Genomic DNA, 20,907 nt, shown 5'->3' on the forward strand with positions numbered 1-20,907 from the left:
TCAGTGTAGTATGAGAGAAACTCATGAAAATTACATTCTGTTCGGCATTTTTATGATGCGGTTTTGTACATTCCTCCTGGTTATGTTCCCTAGGACGTCAATTATATGACTATACAAGTATTGGATTAGTTACAGGAAAGTAAATAGTAGAAAATATGTTATGCAAATAAGGCAATACGAGTGTAGAGTCTCTTGGCCTCGGCACTTGTTGGCCAAAATGTAGCAAGCAAATACATTATTTCGACACAATATATTGCAAATTTACCCACGAATATTCCATTAAAGAACAGCGGGAATACATTTCTCTGATATCAACAAATGCTGTCCGAGCGAAACATCTAAGTGGAGAAGTTTTACATTACTAAATATCTCACAAATTTTGATAGCATTAGCGAGGCAACAATTTCGCACCCACGCGATTAGCGTCATAAGCGGTCATGCTCACCTCTGCGCTGCGGTGATATCCATATATTAAAGTTGTGGAATCAAAAAATTATCCCATTATATATACGATTCTATACACTCATAGAAAATCGTCTGCTGAAAATAGCAAACACTGTCTGCTGACTGTCAGTAGTTAATGTTGCTGCTATTACAGCAGTAGTTCTGCTATTAAAGCAATAGTCCTGCAATTTGAAAACAGCAGGCTTACTGCTGAAAAGTCTATTGTTAGCTGAAAATGACTGCTGCAAAATTTGTGCTAAATCATATCAAAACACCTCATGCAAAATTTTAGCAAAATCGGATGAGAATTGCGCCCTCTAGCGGCTCAAGAAGACAATATCCAAGATTGGTTTTTATGGCACCTATACCAGGTTATGGAGCAATTTGGACCATACTTCGCACAAAATTTTGTAAGTTATACTAAAACACCACGTGTAAAATTACAGCCAAATCGGATAAGAATTGCGCCTTCTGAAAGCTCAAGAAGTCAAGACCCAAGATTGGTTTATATGGCAGCAATATCAAGTTATGAACCGATAATACACTAATCAGAAGTATTCTTGTAAAATTTCAAGCGGCTAGTTTACTCCTTCAAAAGTTGGCGTGCTTTCGACAGAAAAACGGACAGACGGACGGACATGGCTAGTTCGATTTAAAATGTCACGACGATCAAGAATATATGTATATACTTTATGGGGTCTTGTGGGATGTATATTTCGAGGTATTACAAACAGAATGACGAAGGGAGGGCTTAAAAATGGAACAAATATATAAATGTGTGTCTCAGTGGATGTTTATAATCACCACTGAATGTATACTTTCCATAACTTTTTTTCTTTACATTTAGATGCAAAAGGACAATATCCAAATCTGAACCGATATGGCCCATTTGCAATCCTACATTTATAAGAAGTATCTGAGCAAAATTTCAAGCGGATATCTTTATTCGTTCGACCATCCATTGGTGGTGGGTACAATGATGATAAACGCATGGTAAGTTCGGCTGCGCCGAATCTTGTATGCACTACCATGGATCGCATTTGTCAAGATCTTTGTCTGCTATCGCTTTATAGGCAAACAAACGATAATGGATAAGTATTGCCATGCTATTGGAGCTATATCAGGTTATGGACCGATTAATACCATACTTAGTTTGGATGTTTGAGACCATAACAAAAATCAAATCGAATAAGAATTACGCCTTATGGGGTCCCAAGATGTAAAATCAGGAGATCGGTTTATTTGGGAGCTATATCAGGTTATGGACCGATTTAGATCATATTTGGCCCGTATGTGGAAAGAGAAGTCGTTGAACGAATTTTCAGCAAAATCTTATCCGGTTTACGTCCTCTCGAGGCTCAAGAAGTATAATCCAGATATCGGTTTGGGAGCTATCAGGTTGTATAACGATTAAGACCACACTAAGCACAGTTGTAGAAAGTCAAAACTTAACACATCACACAACATTTTACCCAAATCGGATAAGAAATGTGACTTCAAGAATTGTGGCTCAAGCATTTAAGATCCAAGATCTGTTTATGTGGCGGCTATATCTGGTTATCGATCGATTTAAACCACACTTAGCATAGTTTTTGGAAGCCATAACAAAACACCTCATACAAAAATTTCAGCCAATTCCATTAACGAACAGGGGCAAACTTCTCACATATCACTGAGTGCTGTCCGATTCAAGTTTAACCTCAATGATAGCCAAGTCCGAATGGCGTGCCGTTCAGTACGTCACAAATGTCGGCAGCATTAAGAGGGGATAACTACCGCTGAATAAATTTTTCGAACCCAGGCGTTGAGCTTCAAAGGCGGACTTCCTCTGCGCCACGGTGGTCTCAGATCAATATTTCGATGTGTTACAAACGGAATGACGAATTAGTATACTCCCATCCTATGGTGGAGGATATTAAAAACATCAACACTTTTTGAAAATACTTGCCTCTAAATTCCATTTTACTTCTATCCTACGATATTTAATCCACTTTTTAAATTCTTGTCCACGAAACAGAATTTGAAGAACTGAATTTCGTTAAATTCTAATCTGAGAAAATCTCCGTGGGTTATTTTTGCCAGAGAGAGATAATGCGAATTTTCTTTGGCAAGATCTGAGCTTGTTGTTGCATATGTGACATACACCCCCCTAAACTCCTTTTTCATGTGATCTTTTGTAAGAGCTTCAAACTTCACTATCATTCGGAAAAATCATTTTGTTTGTTTGCATTGTTTAGCAAGAAGTTGAATGACCGTACAGCTTGGTATCAGTTGCAGTAGCAGTGGTCGGTCGGTCGGTCGCGCTACTTGCTTTTTGCTGCCTGTTTTGTTCTTGGGCAGTTTATGTATTATGTACATTTGCACTCGCGGGAGCCAAGCAACTGAGCAGCCGTGGTTTGGCATGGTTCACAACTTCTTGGCAAACACTCACTCATGCACTGTGGCAATGCAAACACTACATGAAAGCTGACTCGAGAATCATGTTTCAGGCATTTGCCTGCTTTTCGCACACACAAAAGAGCGCACGCGCAAACTGCAGACAGACAGCAGCAGTTCTAGCGCGTTGTCTATTTATGTTTTTCTTTTAACCAAGACTTAGAACATTTAAAGCCACACAAGTGATGCATGATGACGATGTATGGTGATGTCGTCAAATATGGCCAACATGAAATGCTTGGAATACATGCATGCCATACACCATCACCAACACTAGCTGCGCCACCAACACAAATACCTTTGCCAAGTGCTGAGGCCTTCTGTGTCATCTCCATGCCTGCTGGTGTTGTACGATATTTGCTGCAGCTTCGCTCAATGGTGAGACTTGTAATGCCGAAGAAATGTTTGCTTAAAATTATTGCCATTATATACTTCTTAACTGGACTTCCTTGTAGTTTTATATATAAATAGACGTATAAATAAAGGAATTTATAGAGAAAAGAACATTGTTGTTGCTATTATTAAGCAACACAGTCACCAACATAAATGCAAACGCAACGCTATTATGTGCTTTACAATAAAAAAGTAAATAAAATTCTATAATTACTACATAAAAAACATACTTTTTCAGCCAATCGTCAAAGATTAGCTCCAATTGATATGATTTTAAGACGAAGAACATACAAACCAAATGATTTGGGTCAACAATATTTTGAACTATTTTTCGAATTCTGATCTTTAAGTGATTCTTTATTACTTTTCAATAATTTTGTAATTTGCACTCAAAGGCTAAAAGGCTGAAAAACAACATTTTAGCATTAGGTGCTCAAGAATATTGAAGGATCGGTTTAATAGGCAAATGTTAAGTTCTTTCCTATGATAAAACTATTTATTTTATGCTAAATTTATATTTAATGTTTTTTTTTTTCAAAACAAGGTAGTTGAGGAAATAATAGAATTTTCTTTTCTACTCACACGTATTCCTTTTACTGTAGGATGTTAAGTTCTAAAGATTCTATCTGCAATTATATTTGTATGCCCACCACCATAGGATGGTTATACACTTTCGGTCTTTAACCTGATGTATTTACCATATAAACCGATCTACCGATTTGGCTTCTTGAGTCTCAATAAAAACTCTTGATCTTCTTGACATTCTAAGCCGATCTAGCCAGGTCCGTCTGACATTGGAAATCCCAATAGCGGTCGGACACAAACAGCCGCTTAATAATTTGCACAGATAATTCTTATTGATGTGATTGCAAATGGGTCATATCGGTTCAGATTTGGATATAGCTCGTATACAAACCAATCTCCAGATTTGACTTCTTTAGCTCCTAAAAGCAGCAATTGTTGTCCGTTTGAGTCGAAATTTTGCACATGGTGTTCGATTTACGATTTCCGATCGTGCCAAGTATGATCCAAATAGGTATATAACCTGATGTAGCTCCCATATAAATCCATCTCCCAATATGACAGCTTGAGCCTATACAAGCCACAATAGTGATCCGATTGTGCTGAAATTTTTTCACGCAGTGTTTCGCTACGAATTCGAACAAGTAAAAGGGTGCTAGGTTCGGCCGGGCCGAATCTTATATACCCTCCACCATGGAACGCATTTGTCGAGTTCTTTTCCCGGCATCCCTTTTTAGGCAAAAAAGGATATAAGAAAAGATTTGCTCTGCTATTAGAGCGATATCAAGATATGGTTCGGTTTGGACTACAATTAAATTATATGTTGGAGACCTGTGTAAAATGTCAGCCAATTCGAATAAGAATTGCGCCCTTTGGGGACTCAAGAAGTAAAATAGAGAGATCGATTTATATGGGAGCTGTATCGGGCTATAGACCGATTCAAACCATAATAAACACGTATATTGATGGTCATGAGAGGGCCCGTCGTACAAAATTTCAGGCAAATCGGATAATAAATCATCCGATTTGGCACAAATTTTGTACAACGGCTTCTCTCATGACCTTCAACATGACGTGTCTAATATGGCCTGAATCGATCTATAGCTTGATACAGCTCCCATATAAACCGATCTCCCGATTTTGCTTCTTGAACTGAAATATTACACAATGACTTCTACAATGTTCAGCATTTATTTATGGTCCGAATCGGACTATAACTTGATATAACTCCAATAGCACAACAGTATTCAGTATTCTTTGTTTGCTTAAAAAGAGATACTGCGCATAGAACTCGACAAATGCGATCCATGGTGGAGGGTATATAAGATTCGGCCCGGCCGAACTTAGCACGCTCTTACTTGTTTACCTGATGTTTTGGTCTGCGTATACAAAGTTGTTGAAATTTAACAAATGCACTTAAGACTTTTATAGTTGTAAATATAATCAAATACCTTTCGCCACATTGCCATAGTTTTTGTTGGTGGGACTGCCGCATTTAATAAAATTGATAGTTCATCCCCCAAACTGTTGCTAGATGCTCTTAGTTGAGGATAGTTGCTCTTGTGTGAGAATAATTGCTTAATAATTGGATGATTTTTTAACTTTTCTTAATTTTTTAAATCTTTAATGAAAAACGTAAAAAAACGATTATTTCCTGTTTACCACAAGTCAATTGCTACCGAAAAATGCTCCCAGATTTGCATTCGAAGATTCGTTAAAAAAACATAACCAATAACGTATGCCATCATCCAAAAAAGGACTTCTCAATCGTTACAAGTCGATCACGTATGCGAGAAGTAAGCCTGGCTTCGATTGCCGTTTTACAAATGGCATATCAAGCTTAACAAGTAAAAGCGTGCTAAGTTCGGCCGGGCCGAATCTTATATACCCTCCACCATGGATCGCATTTGTCGAGTTGTTTTCCCGGCATCTCTTCTTAGGCTAAAAAGGATATAAGAAAAGAGTTGCTCTGCTATTAAAACGATATCAAGATATGGTCCGGTTCGGACCACAATTAAATTATATGTTGGAGACCTGTGTAAAATTTCAGCCAATTCGAATAAGAATTGTGCCCATTGGGGCTCACGAAGTAAAATAGAGAGAACGATTTATATGGGATCTGTATCGGGCTATAGACCGATTCAGAACATAATAAACACGTTTGTTGATGGTCATGAGAGGATCCGTCGTACAAAATTTCATATCGGATAATAATTGCGACCTCTAGGGCTCAAGAAGTCAAGATCCCAGATCGGTTTATATGGCAGCTATATCAGGTTATGAACCGATTTGAAACTTATTTGACACAGTTGTTGAAAGTAAAAATAAAATACGTCATGCAAAATTTCAGCCAAATCGGATAGGATTTGCGCCCTTTAGAAGCTCAAGAAGTCAAATCCCCAGATCTGTTTATATGACAGCTATATCAGGTTATAGACCGATTTGCCAACCAACCATACTTGGCACAGTTGTTGGATATCATGACGAAATACTTCGTGCAAAAACTCATTCAAATCGGATAAGAATTGCGACCTCTAGAGGCTCAAGAAGTCTAGATCCAAGATCGGTTTATATGGCAGCTATATCAGGTTATGAACCGATTAGAACCATACTTGGCACAGTTGTTGGGTATCGAAACAAAACACGTCGTGCGAAATTCCATTCCAATCCGATAATAATTGCGCCCTCTAGAGGCTCAAGAAGTCAAGACCCAAGATCGGTTTATATGGCAGCTATATCAGGTTATGGACCGATTTAAACCATACTTGGCACAGTTGTTGGATATAATAACAAAACACGTCGTGCAAAATTTCATTTCAATCGGATAAGAATTGCGCACTCTAGAGGCTCAAGAAGACAAGACCCAAGATCGGTTTATATGGCAGTTATATCAGGTTATGGACCGATTTGAACCATACTTGGCACAGTTGTTGGATATCGTAACAAAACACGTCGTGCAAAATTTCATTCTGATCGGATAAGAATTGCGCACGCTAGAGGCTCAAGAAGTCAAGACGCAAGATCGGTTTATATGGCAGCTATATCAGGTTATGGACCGATTTGAACCATACTTGGCACAGTTGTTGGATATAATAACAAAACACGTCGTGCAAAATTTCATTTCAATCGGATAAGACTTGGCCACTCTAGAGGCTCAAGAAGTCAAGACCCTAGATCGGTTTATATGGCAGCTATATCAAAACATGGACCGATATGGCCCATTTACAATACCAGCCGACCTACACTAATAAGAAGTATTTGTGCAAAATTTTAAATCGGCTAGCTTTACTCCTTCGGAAGTTAGCGTGCTTTCGACAGACAGACGGACGGACGGACGGACGGACAGACGGACGGACATGGCTAGATCGACATAAAATGTCGCGACGATCAAGAATTTTTATATATATAAATTTTTAATTTATCTCTCAAACGAGGTGTTTTTATAGACCGCACGAAAACGACTCTGATCACTCCTACTTTCAAAAATGATATTAAGCATGAGGTTTGTTGTTACCGGCCTATATCTAAAGACTGTTCTGTTCTGTCTATAAAAGACGAAATCAGTGGTTTCTCCTCACCAGTATACATTTTGTAATGGCAAGGACGTTGTATTACAGCCTTGGAACAAGGAAGCCAGGTGGAAGCAATATGCACCGATTTTTCCAAAGCTTTTGATAAAGTATCCTATTCAATATTGTTCTACAAACTACAATGTTTGAGTTTTCATACATCCTTTTTACAATGATCGACTCGTACTTGTCGGATAGAATTTGCAGGGTTGGAACGGGAGATTTTATATCGACTCCCTATCAATGACTGTATACGACCAAGACTTGTAAACTGCTTGGTCTTCCTGATATCGTAAAAGTGGCACGGATTAGATTCATGCAAGTTGGAAATTGCTCTTTTTGTGTCTTCGTAAATTGAAAATTAATTTGTAAATTATTATAAAATTACGCTCAATTGTATTGGAAAAGTTTGTAAAATATACAATTCAAAAATTTTTTTACCATTTGGCATCATTTATAGCAAGTGTATAGGCATATTTTTTATTTAATGAAAAAATTACAACATGTAAACATCATACCACAAATAAAACATAGCAGTTTCACACACGTTTGAACCTAAATTGTGGGTTTATTAGAAAAGAAGACTATACAGTTTGTACTTCTTGTAAAATTCCTAAAATCTCTGCTCCATATGTACAAACATCTGGTGTTCCACAGCGAAGCGTGTTAGGTCCCTTGCTTTTTAATTCATTTATTAATGACATTTCCCCTGGTTTTACCAGATTGCAATTCTTGTTTTATAATCCGAAAGTTTTCTCTAAAGTGGATTCATTTTCAGAAGCTGTTCATCTACAGTCTGACCTAGATAATGTGAACAAATGGTGTTTATTGAGTAAAATACCTCTAAATATTTCCAAATTTTTTCATATTTCGTATCACGAATCGCTTCATCCTACTTCATGCACTTTTAAACTTGGTGAATACACTCTGCTAACTGCTAAAACGGTTTGTAATCTTGGGGTTATTTTTGATTCTGCCATGTCGGTTTTGCCCCATATTAACCATTTCCTCCAAGTAAGTAATCGGCTTGTTGTGCACTCTGCAAACTAAAAAGTAACCTCGAAAAAGAAAATTTAAAATTAGGAATTCTGTGCTACTTACATAATCTTTAAAAATTTTTCATACTACTCCCCTCAGTTGGTTCATATCTGGCATTATGTCGCCACCTATGTAATGTTGTCCGTTAGCCGCTAAAGCCGGGCAATGACAAAGGAAATGCTCCAACGTCTCATTATCTTCCCCACATGCCATCACTTGCAGCACCGATTTTGCATACGTGGGCTCGTAGTCCTATGTGATTCGTTATGATACCCAAAGCTATACTGACCTCCTTCTTACTTCCGTTCAGTAATAGCCTCATCCTCTACGATCCGAATCACCCCATAGGATTTTAGCCGTTCGTCGCCGCTTTAAAAGTTATTTTCATATCTTTTGTGAGATCTAAAGTTGAATATGCTTCAGTAATTTAGGATCCATTTGGCATCGGTCTTACTTCTCGTCAACGTCTGTTTGTCAAATTTGCTTTAAAATCGTTACCCGATACTAGTCCACATACATATTACATTATTGGGATTAGAAACCCCAGAGCACAGAAGGAAAATTAATACCGCTCTCTCTCCAGAACCTGTTGCTGAAAAAATAGTGCATTGAATGTAAAAAATTTTAAACAAGTAAAGTTATACCAAATATAATGACGGAGAGACACTAAAAGACAACAAAAAAAACTAATATCACACGAAACCAATAAAGCAACAACATAACATAAATAGACACTTTAATTGATTTACAAGTTGTAATAAAATAGCAAATTTTTATTCAATACAACTGAAGTGTCGTCGACAAAAATTATACAACTTTTTAACAATTTAAAATGCCTAAAGGTGGAGATTGGGAAAAGGTAAACATTGCACCTTACTGAAAGAATCGGAAAAGCCATACTAACAGGGATGCCCTTAAGTATTTTCATTTTAAAGTTAAAGTTTCAAAGTTTAAAACTAGGATATTTCGAAAAAGAAGAAATCAATTTAAAATAAGCCAGCAAGCAAAATTCTTAGCAAATTATAATGTTCATCTCTATATTAGCAACTAAATCCAAGGCCAACATCCCGTTCTAAAGTCTTAATTCATTGGCTCGAAATCGTTTCCAAAGCCTTATCCGATTTTTTTGAAAATGTTCACTTTGCTTAATTTTCAATGTTCAATTTCGCAATTCTTATCACATGTTGCCATTTCTATTACACTCAGAGATATTTGCTAGCAGTTTAGGTAAAGAGGATGAGAAATATTAAAGGTAAAGAGGATGAGAATATTAATCCGCCCAATGCCACTATGGACATACACCTAAGCCCGTAATCGGCTTGTTGTGCGCTCTATTTGCTAGTAAGAACAGCAAAAAAGTTAACTGCAATAACGGAAAATCTGGTATGATATAAAGTTAGAATTAGACTAAAAATTTCCTAAATACTTCTAATGCATCTTTTTTGATATGGTTGTCTTCAAAAGTAAAAAAACTCAATTTAAAATCAGCAGATGTGTTTACTGATATCAACAGATTTAATTCTCTGAGTGTACTATTGTCTAATACACCCAGTTGCCAAGGGCGTTTTCAACTCTTGTTAAACAGTTTAACACAGTTGATTCTCTCTTGAGCTCGATTATCGAGTTCAGATTTACCTCATCAATTCCCAAAAATATATTTTTTTTTCAGCTGGAAGTTGTTTAAGACATTTCTCTTCACCTCCCATATTAAATTATCGTAGTTCTTATGCACTTCCTGCACTTGCACATATAAACCAGGTAATTGAACTTTCCTTTCGCTGTTTTGTCCCCTCCGCCCTAAGATGAAGATGTTCAGGTTTTTTGGCGTGATTTGTTGATTTCAAACCGCGTAGACACAACTGACTATGATCACGATATGTAAGTGAGCTAAATTTAGATTCCACTCATCTAACAAATTAGCCATTAGCGCAGGCACATACTTCTTTTTCTAACCTGCGTCCAGAAGAGCTGCCAACCAAACAGCCAACCAACCAACCAACCATTGGAAGAACAGATCGCTATCCTCCATGGTTCGTTCGTTCCTCTGCAGTGTTAGTGATAAGGCCAAGAACGTAAACCGTTGTTATGGCACTTGCAAACACGGTCCGTCGACGTTCTTTCCTACCAGTGAAACGGTTGAAAAGACTTTTAAGACTCGTTGTGGTGATGTAGCTTCTGCTGCAGTTGACATGAAAAGCGATCATTTACATTCTTTTTTTTTTGGTTGAGATTTCTGCCGCTGCTGCCGACTTGTGTGAGGTTTTGTAAAATGGACAGGACTATAAATTATAGCAATTCCTGAGAAATTAACATTTTTTCGTAGATTATATAAAATATTTTTTTCCTCTGCTTTCTTGTTTAAATTAAATTGTTCTCTTTTTATATCTTTACAGCTCCCCTGCAAGATTACACGGAAATTCAACAATATACTGGTAAGTGAATAAAGTGAAATGAATGAATCTGTGTCCGTCCACATGTGGGCCAGCCACCACGAGTCGGTGTGTGTTGGCAATTACGTCGACGTGCTCCATGTGTTGTATAACAATCTCAATTTGCCGTTTGCAACTTAGAATTTTGGGCTCTTTCTCGGCTCAGACCATATGATTGCCATATATTTATGATGAAAGCCGGCCAAACCTCCTGTGTCATGTTCTCCACAAACTGAGTGAGTGAATGGACTTAATATTTTCATAGGCACATAAGATGCTTCAGTTCTTAGCCAAATGAACGAGATGTAGGATGTATGATAAAGGAACGGGAAATTCATCCATTTATTACTTTCCTCATGTTGAGGCATATGAAGGTAAACATTAACCGCTGCCAAGCAACCACTGGCCGAATGGTCCCGTACATACAAATTATGCAGATTTCTAACTACTCAAAATAATGACCATTACTGACTGGATAATTAGAGGGAATGGGATGCACTAGAACTGCATTGCAAGAACATGTTGCCAGCGTATTTAATTCATCTAGGCAAAATCCAGAGCGAAACATTTTTAATGGCGGTTTTCTGTTTTTTACCCTCCACCATAGGATGGGGGGTATACTAATTTCGTCATTCTGTTTGTAACTACTCGAAATAATTGTCTGAGACCCCATAAAGTATATATATTCTTGATCGTCGTGACATTTTATGTCGATCTAGCCATGTCCGTCCGTCTGTCTGTCGAAAGCACGCTAACTTCCGAAGGAGTAAAGATAACCGCTTGAAATTTTGCACAAATACTTCAGTTGGTATTGTAAATGGGCCATATCGGTCCATGTTTTGATATAGCTGTCATATAAACCGATCTTGAGTCTTGACTTCTTGAGCCTCTTGAGTACGCAATTCTTATCCGATTGGAATGAAATTTTGCACGACGTGTTTCGTTATGACATCCAACAACTGTGCCAAATATGGTTCAAATCGGTCCATAACCTGATATAGCTGTCATATAAACCGATCTTGGATCTTGACCTCTTGATCCTCTAGAGGGCGCAAGTATGGTTCAAATCGGTTCAAACCCTGATATAGCTGTCATATAAAAAGATCTGGGGACTTGACTTCTTGAGCTTCTAGAGGGCGCAATTCCTATCCGAATTTGCTGAAATTTTGCATGACGTATTTTATTCTTCCTTTCAACAACAGTGTCAAATAAGGTTCAAATTGGTTCATAACATGATATAGCTGCCATATAAACCGATCTGGGATCTTGACTTCTTGAGCCTCTATAGGTCGCAATTATCATCCGATTTGCCTGAAATTTTGTACGACGGATCCATGTCATGACCATAAAAATACGTGTTTATTATGTTGTGAATCGGTCTATCGCTCTAATAGCAGAGCAAATCTTTTCTTATATCCTTTTTTGCCTAAGAAGAGATGCCGGGAAAAAAATTCGACAAATGCGATCCATGGTGGAGGGTATAAAAGATTCGGCCCGGCCGAACTTAGCACGCTTTTACTTGTTTTTTTCTTTTTTTGATAAAATCACTTTTTAAACCTTTGAACGGGCTATTATGCCAGCTAGGTGTAAAATCCGGAATAGACTCATTTTATATTTTTTGTTTTCTTGTTAGTATCGATTGATGTGTGCTTAGGTTACTTTCTCTGTGTCACAACACAAGTGCATTTTTTATCAAAATATTTCCTAAAACCTCTTTTTTTATAACATAGTAGCTGAACCGGGCTCGCTCCTCTGCGCCTTCTTTTACTTTATACGGGACAAAATTATCCTTTGAATATTTATTTTTGACAATAAAAGATCTGTCAATGAAATACCATGCTGCGAAAATAGTATGTGTATATCTCTCGAGCTATAGTATAACAATATAAAGGCCTTATCTGATCTATATTGGTGCCTGAATTCGCTCAGAGGGTTTAAGTTTGGATGTTAGATGTACCCCTTTCTTAAAAGACTTCTATATGGATATAGGGAAGGACCCCAGTGTGGTGGTTGGTGGGTTAAGGGAGTGGTGTGGACTCCCAGAAACATGGTCCCGAAAGTGGGTACGAATTTCGTGCTCTACTCCCAAATACCTTTCATTTGAGCCCCATATTGCCATGGTTGGAAAATTTTCTCCAATTATTTTCAATTTGGCGTGTTTTCTGGAGTGAGGGGGTCTTAGCTCTGAAAACCATTTTTTGCCATTTTTTAAACCCCATATTGTCATTGGTTTAAGAGGAGCTTACAGGATGAGGCATCCCCCCAAGCAAATGGCCCCAAAATTGGTTATCAAATTCGTTTTCAAAGCTTAAATATCTTTCATTTGAGCAACATAATTTTTACCCTTTGAGGGATGTTTGGGGAAGGGGTGACGCCCTAAATACATGACCCTACATTTGGATATCAAATTCGTATTCTAGTCCCAAATACCTTTATTTAAATCCCATATTGCGATGGTCTGTAAAAAATTGCTGTTTGTGGGGTATTTTGGGAAAAGGGTAGACCGTCAGTAAATTGGTCCCGAAAGTGGGTATCAATTCTTGCTCTGCCCCCCAATACCTTTCATTTAAGCCCCACATTGACATGGTCGGCAAATTTGCCTGATTTAGGTTTGTTTTTGGGGAGTGGCCCTGAAAATATTTCAGCAACGTGCTCTATTCTCATATATCTATATATCATTTAGTTGAACCCCATATTGGCATTGGCCTCAAAATTGGATATCTCAAATCTCTCAAATACCATTCACTTAAATCCCTTATTGCTAAAGCCAGCAAATATGTCCGGTTTGTGGTATGGGCCCTGAAACCTATGAATATCGAGCTCCACTATCTTGAAGACCCAAATTGTCTTGGTGAGCAAATACGTCTTTTTTGGGGGTTGTTAGTGTGGTTGGTCGTCCCCTAGACAGTTGGTGCCCAATGTAGATATCAGATTCATGGTCTACTCCCAAATACCTATCATTTGAGTCCCATTTTTCCATAGACGGCAAACATGACCGGTTTGGGGGGTGTTTTGGGGTATGGAGCGGCCACTCAGTGACTTGGCTTTGAAAATAGATATCAGATTCGTGTTCTACTCTAAAAAATCTCTTATTTGAGCCTCATATTACAATGGTCAGCAAATACTTCCTATTTGGGTGGTGTTATGCGGGGTGGGGTGGCCCCATAGACACTTACCGAATATTGATATCAGATTTGTGCTTCACTTCCAAAGACCCTTCATTTGAGCCCCATATTGCTATGGTCGTAAATTTGTCCTCTTTGGGGGATGTTCTCCGGGTTGGGCGCCCCCAAACACTCGGTCCCACGTCTGGATTTTAGATTCGTATTCTACACTCAAATAGCTTTTATTTAAGCCCCATATTCCCATGGTCAGTAAAGAAGTCCTGTTTGGGGGGTGTTTTGGGAAAGGAGAGGATCCCCAGAAACTTGGTCCCACATTTGGATATTAGATTTGTATTTTACTCGCAAAGAACTTTCATTTGAGTCCCATATTGCCATGGTCAGTAAATATGTCCGATTTAGGGGTGTTTTGGGGGTTGGGGGGGTCCCCCAAACCCTTAGTCCGACAACTGGATATCAGATAGGTTTTCTAATCTTAAATATCCTTCATTTGAATCCCATATTGTCGTGATTTATCTATATATATATATTTGCTAAGTTTTGGGGGTGAGGCGGCCCCCAAGGTACCCCATCCAAAATTTGGATACCAAATTTTTATTTTTAGTTTAATATAAGAGAGCACACAAAATTTGGCTTAAATCGCACTACCCATTTCCGAGATCTGGCGTTTCTGAAAATTATGGTAAGGGGGAGGGTCCGCCCTCCTTTCAGATATCAAAAAATTTCGTACCCTATTTTCACCATGGGATCATTATGCACCATCTGTGAAAATTTCAAGAAAATCGGTTCAGCCGTTTCTGGGCCTATAAGGAACACACAAACAAACAAACACAATGATTTTTATACATAAGATATGGCTATCAAGTGCTCTGGCGAATATTACAGCTTTTATATGGTGGAACGATGTTTGCAACTATGCGAATTCTTGGCCACTGAAAAACATTTCATTTAAACGAAGATTGTATTAAATTGAATTTGTATACGCACCACCGTAGGATAGGGGGTATATTTATTTTTTAGTCATTCCGTATGCAACACATCGAAATATGCATTTTCGAGCTTACAAAGTATAAATATTTCGGATCGTCGTAAAATTCTAAGGCGATCTAACGACGTCCATGTTTCTGTATCTACATCCGTCAGTCCGGTTGTCTATTTTAATCACTCTACACTGTAAAAAATTGAGATATTGAGCACAGACACGTATTTTTGCTGCAAGCAGGTTAAGTTCTTGAGCGAGCCAAATCGGACCATATTTGGAAATAGCTGTCATATAGACCGATCTGTCGATTAAGGATTTGAAAAGCTTTATTTATTACCCAATTTCCCTGTCATTTGAAACAGTGAATTGATTTAAGTCTCTATAGTATTGAATTTTTCATTCCTAATTGCTGAATTTTTATCCGCAACCTGGCACAAAAATATTTTATTTGGAGCATCTTATTGTCATTTGAATTTTAAAACACACCACCATTGAATAAGGGTATGATATATCGTTAAATCTTCAAAATGTTTTAATTAAGGATCTAAGAGCATCACTTTTCGACATTGTTTTAGGGGTTTCCCGACATGATGAATATTCTTCATTTAAAATAACATTCAAGATTTTCGAGATTACATTGAAATTCCCTAACAAATGAATTGTTTAATGAAATACTTGTGAATTAATTAATAATGACTTAATCATTGTGTGGTGGATTTTCAAAATCATGAAAGATATGAAAGGCTATGTCAAAGCGTGGGAAAAGTCATATCAACCTGTCGAGAGCCCTAAGCCCAAAGTTCGTTTCAATCTATTCAATCGAAACCACTCATTGGCATTGATGTACATATTTTAATGTGAAGTACAAGTACGAATGCGAGAAAAACTTTAATCATACCTTTCGCCAGAAGCCCTAGGCCAGCGAATCATGCAACGAAACAAACCTTGAACTTCAACTGAAATTTAAGCAAATATTATGTAATTGATGACCATTGAATATAAGCACAACCAAAGCAGATGTGGAGTTCAATCAGACATGCAAAAACCTGACCCAACTACCGCATCGGATGTTCTTTCCTAGCCAGACAGCTGCCATCCCCAGTTGCCCATCAAATGAACAATCACCATAAACTCGAGTAAAAACAACAAAACAAGCATGTTAAAACTCAATTGACCACGAAAAATATGCATTTAACGATAACAAAAGTTTTTTTCGATCCTCATCCCACCCACCTCCAAAACGCTACACAATTTGGGCCGGCCATGCTCAAGCTTGAAAGTGATGAGGTAGGTGCTAAGCGAGCAATTAAATCTTTAATACATTAAATAAAACACGTTTCCGCAACGAAGCACAAAATCAGACAAAAGCTAACACCCATTCATGAATTGTATGCTGCGAACTGTTTAAAGAGCAGCCAAACAGTAGCCGCTAACCCGAAATCATTTGATGTCATAACAAAAGATTTTAACAGCGGCATTGCTGCGTTGTTTTTTATGGAACAAACAGACGGACGGACGTGAAGAGTGATATCTTTTAAATATGTAGCCCACAAACAGTGTAGGGTAAAAAAATAGCATTAGCTAAACAGAAAATTTCAAATTTGTGCATATTGGTTAGACCTAACTAGAAGCTTCGCCAGGTTGATTTAGGATGGGATTATAATAACCTAGCAAGAAAATAAGTATAGGTGAGAAAATTAAGATCAGATCTGGCGACGAAGAGATACCGGAAAAGAGCATGGGGCAAACGACTATCCGGCACCCACACATGTGTGCGCATTCGCATAGAAGCAGCGGTTCACGCCAACCTAATCGTTTACTCGGAGTGCGCCAATCAGTGGTGAGCGCGCATTCGCAAGTGCCCATAAGCTGATCCTCATCAAGATACCACTTACTGGCGAAGTCTCGTCCTCCTCAAAACCACAGTATCCGATACCCATTCTTTCGGTCCTTAGCAGTCTGAGTACTCCTCAGTCTCCAGAATGGAACTGTGGCCGTAGCCGACCTCTTTAAACATGCCGAGCCCCCTCAGCTTAGGCGCACCCTTGGAGGCACAGTTTCGAATTTCGATGTCATCAATTGCTGCATAGAAGTTTAAAGAAGCATATACACATAGAGAATATTTCGAAAATCTTTTTAGATTTATACATACATTTATACAGCTTGGGCGCAACCTTGGCGGCACAGTTTCGAATTTAGATGTAATTATTTGCTACATAGAAGTTATAAGAATCATTTCTTCATAGAAAATGTTCTGGAAATCGGTTCAGATTTATATATAGATATCTTAAAAAATATTTTCTAATGACTTTTTTCAGCAGATTTGCACTTACAGCCAATTTGCTGAAGCGCATCGAAAGGTTGGCTTTGGCCGACTTTAATGCGCATCTTTGCTATTGTCTCTCACACTTGTTATGAATCAGTGAATCTTAAAACACGTTTATCAACAAAAAAAACGCCTAAATTAAAGATTAAAAATGCTCATAAATTAAATAGTTCACACTTCTCCACATGGAATCTTGAATCGGCGAGTTAAGGCGAGCAGTAAGCAAATAATTTATTTCTTAACTGGAACAAAAACGTGAGCAACCGGTAGACTTGATTAATTGATCGATATGAATCATTTATTCATTCACTTGTTTGACACTAATTCTCGACAACTTTATGAAAACGGTTGCGCATTAGTACCTCCCCATCTGTCACCACGCACATTCGCACAGCCATTAAATGAAGGAAACACGTTTCCAGCATTAACAATAAATTCATTGAAATATAAGTGAATTCTGACCTGTTTGTACGCACAATGTTTTGCCGACATATTATATATGTTTTGCCCATCATGTTCCGTTTCCTCTCTGCTTGAAACGGTGGCCTAGCCAGGTGTTTAATCATGCGCCAAGTAATCTGGATTGCAATGCTTAAGTGGTCTATTATTCATTACGCCCAGTGCGACACAGAACAATGTTGATGGACACATACAGTGAGTGCTGCAAGGAGGAATGGATGCCTTATTATAAGAGGTGTATTTCAATGCGCCATAACTTAGTTTTGTGGACGCAACGCCTCTAAATTGCCGATTAAATCGAAGCCAAATAATGTAGTATCGTAAATCGTGGATGAACGAAGTGGTATTTGGTTTTTTAGCTAATTTACCGTGGGATTTTTAGACCAGCTGAGGTGAATGAAAGGGGCAGTGGTAACCAGGTTGTTAGATATAATGGATACAAATAAAATTTGAACGCAAAGTACTCATTAATCCAGTGATCGTATCGGTAATAATTTGTACTTTTATAAAATCGTTCTATATGTGTTTTATAGCGATAAAGTAGTTCGAGGGGTGAGCAACAGTGAAATGTCGTACACCTTTGGAGAGTATGATACAACAACTTCAAATTCAATACAATAGTCAATACGGGAGACTATTCTAGATATCCATAGATATACAGACTAAGTGGGAGGCAGCCACTGCGGCTATGAGACGTACGGCGATGGGAGAATGGCTAGAGGATAGGAGCAGATGACACCCGTAGCCGTATAGTCGAGGCGACTTCCTATTGTCGCCTTTAAGGAATGGAAGAGGTTTCCGATCGGATACTTGAGACGACACTTGAGGTCGAGTGCGATGCACTGCTGACAGCGGCGCAGTCTTGTATTGAGGGAACTCTGGTATTGTCATCTGGAAGTTCTTGCTACACGTATGCATGAAAGCTAGAGAAGACAGTGGGCCTGGGAGTCTACATTGAGAACCCAGGAACTGAGATCTGTTTTAGACTGCCTGACCACAATACGGTCCTGCAGACGTATATCCCGGCGATCATGGAATGCATGAGGTGTTGGGATGCCAACCATCAGGACGATAAGGTCACAAACAATATTGGAGCAATGTAACACTGTGGAACAGCGAAACAGTCGGTAGGGCGACGAAAGTCCTACGGGGCGATCCGAATACAGAATGTGACAGCACATACCTATGTAACACACATATCGTGGGGTAGCAAGGGATAGGTGTATGTCAATAGTGGAATGGGACGGACTAATATCCGAACTGTCTTTTCAACCAACCTAACAGCCTTTCTTGACATCTAAGATTAGTTTTTTTCATCTTTAAATAGTTTGGGCAGGTTGGCCCTTTTAGTGGTAAGTTATTAATCTATTTGACTTTACTGGACAGTTCAATGCCAACCATACAAAGACGATTGGTGGCTTCAAACGCAAAATTTCAGTTGCCATTGTAGCCATAAGGCCAATACAAACGAAAATGGGTGCAACATTTAATAGACAGAATGGGCTACTAAATACTTCATCATTAATGAATGTTGAGGAATTTCAACAAAAGCAAAATCATGGAGAACAAGCATGGAAAGATAAAAGTTGAACTGAGCTGTCCAATGTAGGTTAAACAGCTGTAGTAGTAGTAGTAGTAGTACAATCTTTATTTATTTATTACATTTCTCATTATATAATTTAACAGTGATTATAAAAATTAATTGAGTGAGTGTAAGAAGAAAATCAAAAAATAATAAAGATTAATCGGCTATGACTTGTGTCGTCAGCCGGATATTTATGAGTTATCCATTTTAAAATTTGTAGTATAATGAACTTATTCAGTTAAAAAAGGTCTAGGCAAACTCCGTTGTTATCAATTTACGGTAGTGTAGAGCCGCTTTTATATATCCGATAAGATTTTTCCAGTCTTGGGTGTCTGTTCCATCTAATATTCGTATGATGGCGTCCTCATTTAATGCAGATCTACCGAAAAAACCATTCCTTAAATGTCGATATATTGGGCAAATACCTAAAAAGTGATGAAGCGTTTCTCTTTCTTGTAGGTTACATATCGTACACTGGTCGTTGGCATTTGTATGTGTGGCAAAGTGGTTAGCGTTCAAAAATATTAGGTCACATCTGGCCTTAAATATCCATGCAATTTCTTCATTGGTATAGTTTCCACTGAGGTACATATGACTTCTCGTGTAGTCCAAATATTTATATAGTCTAGTGCTACTTTGCTGTGCTCTTTGAATAGCAATACTTTTGTTGCGTAAACTCATTTCTTCAATTAAATTTGCTGCCATTGCATTCCAGGAAATCAGACTAAAGTTTTCATCAATGTGGGGTATGTTATACTGGCTTAAAAGATTGTTTAAGTGATGTGCCCAAAATAGTTTTTTTTGTATTATTTTTTGGGTTAACTGGTAAGGCAGCCTTTCCCTTTTGTATTGAAATTTTGTTCTAGTGATATAATGCAAATGCATCTGCATCATATAAATGTGGCCTTCTTCGACTCCAGTCTCTAAAGTTATTGCGTAGTTGGGTGTAGAATCAGGCAACTTTAGTACCTTTTTTAAAAAGAACCGCTGCAACTTATCAGCTTCATCGAAACAGCCAAATCCCCATACTTGTGCACCATAAGATTGGATTGATCTGCATACTGCCATGTAGAGATTCCATTTTTGATTCATGGATATATTGTTCTTGCTTAGGAAGTTTTTCCAGGTCATATTTAAGGCAAGTTTTGCTTGCGTTGTTCTGGCCGCGACATGTTGGTTGAATTTCATTTGAGGTGTCAGTATGAATCCTAAGTAATTGTACTCTGACACTACTTCAATTTGTTCATTATTCAGTGTCCATCTTTCTTGCGCCGATAATCTACCACCGTTTCTAAAGACCATTATTTTCGATTTGGCTAAGTTTACGATAAGGTTCCATTTCACACAGTAATCTTCTAGATTGTATATCATTCTTTGAAGAACGTCCTTGTCTTCAGCCAAAATGACTATATCGTCAGCATAAAGAAGTACTCGTATATTGATGTCATCCACCATTATGCCTCCTCCCAGAGAATCATGTATGTCATTGACATATAAGGTGAAAAGTAATGGCGACAGCAGGCAGCCTTGTTTTACTCCTGAATTCGTGTTAAAATATTCGGACAATTCATTCCCAGTCCACACTGCTGTTTCTGTCCTCTG

General features: G+C 38.1%; 1 protein-coding gene across 1 annotated transcript in view; it reads left to right on the forward strand.

Annotated features, from left to right (window-relative positions):
* Positions 1-20,907, forward strand: part of LOC106089210 (mucin-17) — a 221,640-nt gene that overhangs the window by 172,487 nt on the left and 28,246 nt on the right. Inside the window, exon 3 of the mRNA XM_013255007.2 lies at positions 10,796-10,834. Within this exon, the coding sequence (XP_013110461.2) occupies positions 10,796-10,834 (39 nt within the window). The remainder of the gene's footprint in view (positions 1-10,795; positions 10,835-20,907) is intronic.

This window comes from Stomoxys calcitrans, chromosome 2, assembly GCF_963082655.1.
Source record: "Stomoxys calcitrans chromosome 2, idStoCalc2.1, whole genome shotgun sequence".
NCBI lineage: Eukaryota > Metazoa > Arthropoda > Insecta > Diptera > Muscidae > Stomoxys > Stomoxys calcitrans.